Raw genomic sequence first — 10,889 nt, 5'->3', positions numbered from 1 at the left:
CAAAAGTATACAGTCAAACATGCGGGGAATATCCTTTGAGGAAATCAGCACATGCTTGAAAATGTCTCTAAATTGCCATTCTTGTGAAATTTGGCTCTCACTAGTAACGAAATGTAAAAGCAATGCTGCAGCCTGTGAGTGAGGCGGTGAGTAATGCGTCGTTGGAGGTAGCCTGTATGTCGTAATCAGATATAACTGCAGCCCCTGCGACTCGCAGAGAGAAAGAGAGAGGGGGGGGAGTTAATGGAAGGGGGAGGAAGCAGAGAACACAAACTTTTCTGATTTTTGCCCCATGCAGAGAGTGTGTGTGTGTGTGTGTGTGTGTGTGTGTGTGTGTGTGTGTGTGTGTGTGTGTGTGTGTGTGTGTGTGTGTGTGTGTGTGTGTGTGTGTGTGTGTGTGTGTGTGTGTGTGTGTGTGTGTGTGTGTGTGTGTGTGTGTGTGTGTGTGTGTGTGTGTGTGTGTGTGTGTGTGTGCATTGTGGGAAGTTAGAATGGAGCCCAGACATCAGGGGTTTCTAAATGGGTTTATTGTTCTCATGCTTTGCTCTGTTTATTTATTTATTTGTGTGCCTTACCATGCCTGTGTTTGCATATTTGTGTGTGTATACTGTTTGTGCATGTGTATGGTGCGAGGGTGTGACTGTATATATGCTTGTGTATATGTGTGTGTTTTCATGGGGGATGGAAATAATGACTTCCTCATGAGATTTCAGGTCTTGCCCCCCTCTCCCATTCTAATCCCACTCCCCCTTCTCCTCCCTCCATCTCTCTGTCTGGCCGTGTCTCTCTTTCATTGTGTGTGTTTTCCCCCTCTCAAATACCTACTGAAACACACACTTGTTCACTTGTTATCAGCCTTTTCTTTCAGACAGCTTCACCGAAAGATAGGGAACTGCGTCAAGTAGCAAACGCTTCTTTATTTAGCTCTCTATTACCACTTGATAAAACACAGTTTTTGTTCATCCTGTTGCCAGTAAATCGCTTATGTTTTCTTAAGAAAGAATCTTCAGAGTGGGGAGTTTAACACTTTGTTTTGCATGTTTTAATTTCCCTATGCACCTGGTTACCAGCTGTGCATTGGACAATTTTCTTGTCTAGAATGCTGCTGTCTGGTAGGTCCTTCTCTGTAAAAGACCCTTTAATGAACAATTAGTGATGTGTTTTAGGTTTTCCTCAGCAGCTGCAGTGATTTGTGAGTAGTGAAGTGGTCAGGAGTTAAACATTTTATTTTGGTTGGGAAGAATTTGTGATGTTGGAGTGCACTCCAGGCTGTGTCGGTACAATGTGACGTCACGGTTAGGTTGGATCACAGGTAGGGCTGCCCCCTGAAAGTCAAATCATCAGTCGAACTCTTCACAGTCGATCTCTTCAATTTGAGCTGTCATTCTTTTTTTTTGGAGAGAGAGAGAGAGCAATAGAGGACAGACTTGTGTCTCATATCTCAAAACACTGAAACAAGATCAGGAAACATGAAAGCATGGTATCCGTCAGTTGATACCACATTGAAGACTAAGGACATAGATGGACTTTTTATAAGTTCTACCATGCTGTTGATTGACACTGTATGACTTTAAAAATACACACAAGCTGACTGGACATTATGTGTTTGGAGGGAAATGATAAACTAGACTTAAAGCTGCTTTTATGGTGATGTGAATCGGGAGTACACATTTTAACTGGAAGACTTTAATACATGTTATTAAATGAAAGTTAAAAAGGCATTCACTGTCTGCTGGTATGTGCATGACCTGTGTGGATGTGGGCTCATACCTGATTGAAGGTATAAAGCTAAGAAAGGTAAAATGCCTTAGCATTTATAGTTTAAGTTGGATGTTATTTGCTTAAGTTAGAAGGAAAAAAACACTGCCAACACATGTGGGTATAATACCCAGTACTGTATGTGTGTTGTGTGTGTGTGGTGTAAAACACTTTTTTACATTATAACTACCATCTGAGGTGGGAATCAAGCCAACTGGAAACACATCAAATAAGTTTCTCTGACAGACGGGTAAAGAAATCACTTCAGTCTGTGTGCAGGTACATTATGCATATTTATGTCCTACGCACTACTATGTGCATTCTTGAATAGATGTGACCTGTTTGAAGATATTATGATAAAATACCATTTTCCAGGGGTGTGTATTTTATAAGATCATATATATAGTTGCCTCACAGACTCTGAATCTTCATCCATGATTCATCAGAGGAATTACTTGGCTCCACTACCTGTTTTTTAACCATCAGAGGTGTTTGTACCTGATGAATATTTTTGAATTGTTTCATCTGCACTACAGGGAGAGCTGCACCTTGTAACACAAAGTCAATAAAGCTAGAAGGGAAAAAAGACAAATGGGGAAAATGGATTGATGACTGGCGAGCAGTTTTGTCTACTGGGGATGTAATGTTCACTACCTTCATGTTCTCCCTTTTAACACAGGACACACGGTTAAAAATCTTACGTCTAAAGCAAACAATTCCGGCACTCATCCAGTTGCACATTAGTCTTTAGTATTGCAAGGTGCAGTGTGTTTTGGTTTTAATGTTTTACCCTGCACTGATGTTTTAAAGCACCCGGTCAGTAAAACACTGATGCCTTCAAAGTTTGTAGTCTAGCAAGAGGAGTGGGAAAGCATTTTTAAGAAGAAGAACAGGACCTATACATGCAATTTGGGGGAGATGTTAGAGCGAGGGGGCTGCCAGTGACCAGCGCCCCGAGCAGTTGGGGGTTCGGTGCCTTGCTCATCAGCACCTCGGCAGTGCCCAGGAGATGAACTGGCACCTCTCCAGCCACCAGTCCACGCTCCATATATGGTCCACACAGGGGCTTGAACCAGCGACCCTACGGTTCCCAGCCAAGTCACCTATGGACTGAGCTACTGCGCCCCCTTTTTAAACTCTATCATATGACCATCCATGTAAAAAGGCAGTGAGTTTGAAGGTCAGATAGTCTTCTGGAGAGAGGAAATGTGTTCAAACAGCTCAAGTGCAATAAAAAAGTCTTATGGGGGAGGGTTGGATGGATGAAAGGATGGACATACAAAGTATTTGAATTCAGCAAAGAGATTTACCTTGACAGGAAAATGGGGTTTGCATCTGGTCTAGTGCGGTACGATATAAGGTTCAAGTTGTACCATAAATTAAACATATTAGTGTACTCAGTTCTGCTTCCAGTGTTCTTTTAAATACAACAAATTATTATATGTGATAGTTTAATTTTAAAGTTTTCTACTGATACTCTCTTTTAAGTAACTCACAATATGTCAAGCAAGATGATATTTTGCGTTGACTATAAAAAGACTTACTGTGCAGCCCTAATCTTGGCTTCTCACTTGTAACCATGAATGCAAACTTTTCTAAACTTTATTCCGTAGTTTAGATGTTAAAACAGACCATAACCATATCTGCATCAGCTCAAAAATACTTATGCAATTACAAATGTCCTGTTTAAGACTGAATTATTCAAAGGACTTTACACCCAGTGATATCATATTATACGATATAATCCAGAGTGCAGATGTGTCAACTACACCTCCAGCTGCACTTAATTTTAGCTGACTCTGCAGTTGGTGAAAGAAGTGCTGAGTAATGTGCCTGTTTGGGACTCAGAGTCTGAAAGCATCACTGATGAGTCTTATATCCTACTATAGGACCAAGACAAAGTTCAAGTCAGAGTGGACAGGACATTTTGTCTTCCACACAGAGTCTGTACGGGGGAAGTTATCTAGGTGAAAGGGGAGGATGGTCACAGAGTTTAAACTTGCACTGGCGTACATCTGGTCTGCTGATATGGTTTTCACTTCATGATTTAGACATAAAACATTATGCATAAAACATTTTGAGTCACGTGTACAAGTGATGCAAATCTGTGCATCCATGTCCTCTTTTTCTGCACTCTGTAAACTGGACACCTTCCAGACAGATGTGCAGCCATGTTTTATACATGCTGAATCCTTTAAATAATGTTTAATGTGTTGCAGGTTCTTCATGCAACAAAAATGCACAGGATTCCAAAGATATTGGCTTTCTGGGAGACATTTGACGCTTGTGTTTTTTGGATTCGACCGTTTCTCCCGCCCTCGCCCACCTGAGATTATACGAGCTGTGTGATATCAGGCTTTTGGGACATGCACAAAATGAGTGATGGAAGCTACAGAAAACCTGTTCAAGTTGTAGAGCTATCCAGACACATCCCTCTGGAGATCATTTGTGCTGATCTCTGCAGTTTTGTCCTCCACAATAACCATGCTTGCATAATAGTCCAGTGTATTTTGGCAAGTTATGCGCATTGCTGGATATTAATGGAATGTTCCTGTCTTTGTCCGACGTGGATCTACAACAATAGTCGATTAATTGATTAGTCAATCGACAGAAATTTAATATGAAACATTTTTGATATCTGATTAACATTTTGAAAAGTTTTTCAATCAAAACATCTTCAGTAAACATAATCTTGGTTGTTTATACCATGGTGTTTAAGGCAAGGCTTTAGTTTCAGTGTCGGCCTGTCTGTGCAGCACTGGTCCAGACTGGAATATCTCAACTATTATGCCCCCATTCAGGCGTGAAGCCTATGTGCCATCCCTTATCTCAGTTGAGAACTAGCTTGATCCACTTGGGTTTTGGTCTTGCATGCTTTAAAATTTTGCTTAACATGTAAAATTGAGTAAAATTAACTATGCATGTTCATCTTTTATTCACATCCCAGAGAGTTATTAGATTGCGATGCACTGGACCCAGGCAACGCTGGAGCGAGACATTTGGTTTATGGTTTTGTCGTTGCTGTGGGAGGTAATGGCTTTTTACTTCAGCCATATCACAATAAAGACACTTGAATGTATGTTTTTTCATGACTTACACTGTTTTAGCGTCCTCTTAGGTAAAAATATAGCCAATAGCTGCATTAAAGTAATTTTTTATTCAAAGTTAAGTGTGTCTCTAGAATTTGCAAATGTGTTTTTTGTGACTCACCTTGGGATTCTAATGTGAAATGTTTGGAAAGTCATCATGTCCTCTCCTGCCTCCTCACACGTTAACAATAGTTTGACAGATCAGTTTAGTTTTCATGGAAAATGTGCCCTTTTGAAAATGTCGCCTTTGTGTGCTAAAGAACCAAAGGTCATTACAGGATATTTGATTGAGATTTGTAAGTCATGATGATGGGCTGGGTGTACGCTGGAATGAAGGTATGAAGGTCAGATACTGCGCACACATACAGAGGACACTGTAGATACAGTGGGAGTCAAGTAAGGTGGTTCACACGATGAAAATAAACGATAATAATCAAATAATCAAAAGAGTGTATTCATGTCTCACATGTACTGGGAGTGAGTGTGCTCGAACAGGAACGCTCTATAAATCCTCCTCAGCTTGTTTCTGTGCAGACTCTCGTCTCCTCCTGCCTTTTAACATTCCTCTGAAGAGAGCTGTAAATGCTACAGTCTCATTTTTACGATTATGACCAGCTCCCTCTCTCTTTCCTCACATGTACTGTGTCTGTCTCTTTTTATTGTGATTTGTTTCATACGTGTAGAGATGGGTGTGTGCGTGTGTGATGTTTTACAGTATAATCTGTAATTAAAGGGAAGAGTGGGACATTACAAGAGCCAGTGAACATCATCTAAATCTTTCTGTGAACTCTTTTTCCCTCCTCTGCCTCGGCACAGAACAGTACAGAACAGTCAGTCCTCTCTGTTGATCAGTACCGGTCATCTGTTACAGCATAAAACCTGTGGTTAAAGTGTTTTATAGCTGTGAATCACCTGGTGTGTAAAACCATTTATTTAACCTCCTGCTGTAAGATTTTATTAGATATGACAAAAGTTCACCATGTGAGCTACTAGCTGTTTGAAATATTATGGACCAGATGTTCATGATAAATAAATATGACAAATACTGTAATTACGCTTTAAGTTGTCAATGCAGAGACAATTCTGTTGTTACTACTTGAATTGAAATTTATAGACTGGTTCGTCGGTTCGTCGGTTCGTCGGTTCACCACTTAGGTCCAGACTAAATATCAAGTTTTGGATGGATTGCCTTGAAATGTTGTACAAACATTCCTGGTTCCCGGGCAATGAACCCTAATAGTTTCTGTGATCTCCTGACTTCTCTTCTAGCGCCACCATGAGGTTCACAGTTGGGGTTTTGAGTTAAACGTTTTAACAACTACTGGATGATTTGGTTCATGTTACCCTCAGGATAAACTGTAATAACTCTGGTGATCCCTAGATTTTTACTTCAGTTCAAAGTTTTCCTTCCCTTGGAATATTTTGTTTTATGATATCCGCAGAGCTAATGACATTGCCATCAGCCTCAACTGTAACAAATTAGCAAATGTTAACATGCTCACACGCTAAACTAAGTGAATACAGTACACATTACGCCTGGTAAACACCAGCATGTTAGCATTTCTTGTTGATCATTCATTCATCTTCAGCCGCTTATCCCGGGGTTGGGGTCGCGGGGGGTGCTGGAGCCGATCCCAGCTGACATTGGGCATGAGGCGGGGTACACCCTGGACAGGACGCCAGTCTATCGCAGGGCACATGGAGACGAACATAGACAACCATTCACACCTATTGAAAAGAAGACAATAAATTGGACTAAACTGTTAGAATAAGGTGAATAACAGATATATACTCACGTATTCCACCATAATGTGCTTATGGTTCCTCTTGTAGTGCATGTAAGCAATCTAACATGAATAATTAAAGTTTATCTCATCTAATTTAATCATTACACAGGACTCAACCTTAAGTACTTTTGACCTCAACACCTATTTACCTTCTCCATTCGCATTGGAAGTTGGTGAAGTTGTGCATTTTGGGTTCAGGACAGCTCGTCTTGTTTTTGCTGTCTGTCTTTTAGCATTGACAATATCTGATTAACCACCACTATATTCATTACTTACATCATCTATTGTCCGTTTTTGTCGGACCGTCTTTCATCACCCAACTTTTTCTGTCTGTAAATTCGATGAAAGAATATTGGAATAAATCCCCAAACATCGTAAAGGTTTGCCACATAAACCTTCATTCTACACAACTTTTATATTCAGCTCCAAAATGTTACTGTGCATAATAAATACATGTACAATATATCTTGTTGTCTGGAGTTTGGTTCACTGTGAGACACAAAAGGCATTGTTTGAAATCTTGAAATGTCACCAATAAAGAACCTACCATTTGAAAACAAGAGCCTTTGTTCAGCGATGTGAATCATTTAAAGATGTTTCATACGTGAGTCAAAGGCTGTTGGGTAATGCCGTGGGTTTTGTTGGGCTGCGTGCTGATTTAAAAATGCCTTTATATCCAGGCATGCGTCAGCACTGACTTTTCTTTTTTCATTGAAGGAATACTGACAACAAATGTAGACAGTTTTGTTTACTGAACACAAATGTTGTCTGTTGTCATGACGGGGGTATCTTCTTCTATCTTTCTGAGGATAACAACAGCAAATAAGCATGATGTTACAGTAAAGCTACACCACAAACAGCATGGAGGGAAATTCAAGTTTCATGTGACTTGAGTATGATTTTAATAGTTTTGGCCTTCATTTCTCTTGGTATTATTACGATTTTAGTCACCAAGTTAATTGTTGAGATTGGGAAATGCAGCGAGAACAAGAAATTGTTAGTAGCCAGTATATAAGTTACACCCGGCTAAAAATAATGCACTCTGATACAACAGTCCTGCAAAACATTCATTCATTCATTCATCTTCAACCGCTTATCCCGGGGTTGGGGTCGCGGGGGGGCTGGAGCCGATCCCAGCTGACATCGGACGTGAGGCGGGGTACACCCTGGACAGGACGCCAGTCTATCGCAGGGCACACAGAGACGAACAGAGACAGACAACCATTCACACCTAAGGGCAATTTTAGAGTAATCAATTCACCTAACATGTGCATATCTTTGGATTGTGGGAGGAAACCGGTGTACCCGGATGCTACCTTAAATGGGTTTTTGCATTAGACAGAGAGGTGTTTCTGTTATTAAGCCAACAATCACTGATATCAGTGGGGTGGACAAAGTGATAAAAGAAGCTATCAGTCGAACCCAACGACTTCTGAGGCTTCATTTTAGGAAAATGTAATTCCTAATTTCTCTTATTTTGAGCATTTTATGCTAAGACAATGAACTCATACCGCTGCTCTGTTCACACTGGCCAACAAATCTATTTTATATGACGACCCTTTACGATTTCCAAATGGTGGGTGCCGAGTTTGTATTTGAGGCTTATTGAAAGCAACGTCTCTCTCTCTCTGGCAGGTAACCACATGCTGTTACGAGTGTTACCCTCAGTCTACCCCAGACAACCAGACACCATCCACTGTCACCTCGGCAACCTCACCTCGATGATGTCACAGCTTGAGTCCCCAGAGCAACAACACCTGATCAGACTCATTCAAATTGTTGCCGAGCAACACCCACTTGTGAGTATTTGTTTTTTTTGTGTAGTTCGATAAGAAATAATGCACAATGTACGGTGAGTAAATCAGCTTCTTCTTTTTTTTTACAACTGCATGGGCAGAAGTGAATTATCCCACCAGTGATCGAACCATATAGTGGTATATAGTTTATGTTTTTGCTTTGGGCTGTTTCAACTGTATTATATGCTATCGTTTAAATGATAATGAGAAAGTTACAATACATCAGACTGTTGGTTATCTGAAAATAAAGCACTATCCAACTGATTTAGAAGTTAGTCTCTGTTGCCATGGCATCAGTTTACATTTGACTTGGCCTTTGGCTTATAATGGAGTACGTGTGTGGCTTTTCTGTAACATTTCTGCCCATGAGTCAAGCTTAATCAGAACCTTTCAACTTAGCCATATCCTGTAATGAGCTCATGTCGAAATATAGAAAAAAGCCACCAGAACATAGTCAGAAGTGAGGAAATGGAGCAGTGCATGTGGAGCCCACATTACTCCGTAGGAATTCCCTTAATCCGGCATATTTCAGAGCAGAGCTGCTGATGCTCAACATGTGGGGAAAGTATCACAACATGGATATTTCCGGAGAAATAAAACCAGTCATCTGAAGTTATTTTCATCTCTACCCCCACTACACAAACACACAACATGTTTGTGTTGTGGTTGTAGCTGCATTCATCACAACAGTTTTTGCATCCTTTTATTTACTCACTGGAAATGACAGACGATGTTTGATATTAATATGATTAATCAGAACAAGTGACTCATGAAGTAGCAGCAGGAGAGCCGGCAATGGGCATTGATAGTCTGATCCCAGTCCAGCCTCGTGCAGTCCAGATAATGAGGAGGAATTGTCCATTCTCTCAGTTTGTCCAGACAGTTCTACAGTCAAGCTTTTGTTATTTTCACCGGTCTGTTCATCTCACTCCAAGGTCACTCCTCTCACCTCCAGCCTTCATTAAGGACACATCAAGCCTCTGTTTATTGTGTGGCGTTACCAAAACAGTGACAGGATTACTGCTTTAATCAAAAGTAATGAATGACACTTTTTTCCCTTTCAATCTTTTTGTTTTGTTTTCTTCTCACTCGTACAGATGTTGAGCCCTCAGGTGCCCGCACTTGTCAGTTACCTAGGCGACCAGTCCCTAACTGAGACCCTGCTGGGCGCGCTTGTGGACGTGTCACAGGCCAGCCCGTCCTCACTGGTCAGCTTTCTGCCAACACTGAGGAGTGTGGGACAACAATACCCCGCTCTCCTGGGTCATGTGGCCAAAATCCACGGTGCTGTGGGCATCATTAATGAGGTACAAACACACACACACTCAAAAGAACATTAAAAGGATTACATCGTCTGCAGCTGCGAGTTGTAGTTGATACAGACAGTTTGTTTGAGTAGAGTCCAAGAATTTACTGATGCTAGCCACGAAATAATAATAATATCCTTTTTACACTTTTAAAGATTAAAAAAACACGATATGACGTGTTTATCTGTGAATTTTAGATGTGCTGATAGACAGATTGTGTTACCTTGTTAACTGACTGTTGGCTCCAGCTCTGTATTTACTGTACAGACATGAGAGTGGTATCGATTTGGTCACCTTACTTCTCCTAATTTCCATTTGGAGAGACAAGAGGAAATATATGACTATTAAGTGATTATAAAGCAAATGAAGGTCCTTCTTTGCTGTTACACAAAAACACACACAGGTGATGTCATTAGCTTTCTGCAGCAAATGTCTGTATTGTCAGTGCAACAGAGGCCGGCTGCATTTCAAATTCAGAAAAAATGGCTTGGGAATAATGCTATCAGCGTATTCACACACACTAAAACAGGCAGGGGCGATTATTTCATTGAGTAGGGAGGAACTGGCTGCACTCTCACATGACTTGTTCTCTGTTGTCCTGCCAAGTGTAAAACACACACACTCACCCACCGGACAGGCTGAGCACATCCGGAGGTTTTGACTGCTGTCTAACACCTACAGCCGTGTTCTGGAGCGCTCGTCCTAAATAAACACGTGCCGACTCCTCAGAGAGCTCTGCTTCTCTACAGCTGAGTAGAGAAGAAGCAACAAGACAAATTGCTGTCCTGGTGGAGAGAGGAAACAAATCTCATCTGAAGGAACGGTTAAGGAGCAGCTCTGTCAGCCTAATGGTGAAAGCATAACATCATTTAAGGGAACATTAACCACGAGAAAGGTACTTTTTTTTAATACATGTGAGAAACAGAAAGTCACAAGAAAATGTGTACCAGTTCGATTTGAAAACTACTTCTACTACTCATACTAATATATGTTTTTTTTAAAAGACTTATAGTATAAAAATGTGTTTTGGAGCAGGCTAATTTGTCCCATGAGCCTCATTTTAGCCAAGCCCATGAGTTAAACACTTGGCTGCCCTGCAGACTTGGCTTCTAATTTGCCTCTAATGGCACTTCTTTTGACGTAAAAAAAGAA

General features: G+C 40.8%; 1 protein-coding gene across 2 annotated transcripts in view; it reads left to right on the top strand.

Annotated features, from left to right (window-relative positions):
- Positions 1–10,889, top strand: part of veph1 (ventricular zone expressed PH domain-containing 1) — a gene marked incomplete at both ends in the record, with an annotated part of 68,352 nt that overhangs the window by 18,977 nt on the left and 38,486 nt on the right. For both annotated transcript variants that reach the window (XM_083914446.1, XM_083914447.1), the window contains 2 exons: positions 8,270–8,433; positions 9,528–9,737. In XM_083914446.1, coding sequence (XP_083770572.1) covers positions 8,270–8,433; positions 9,528–9,737 — 374 coding nt within the window. The remainder of the gene's footprint in view (positions 1–8,269; positions 8,434–9,527; positions 9,738–10,889) is intronic.

Source organism: Echiichthys vipera, assembly GCF_963691815.1.
Source record: "Echiichthys vipera genome assembly, chromosome: 5".
Classification (NCBI taxonomy): Eukaryota; Metazoa; Chordata; class Actinopteri; order Perciformes; family Trachinidae; genus Echiichthys; species Echiichthys vipera.
Note: the sequence above shows the minus strand (reverse complement) of the source record. Positions and strands in the feature narration are given on the sequence as shown.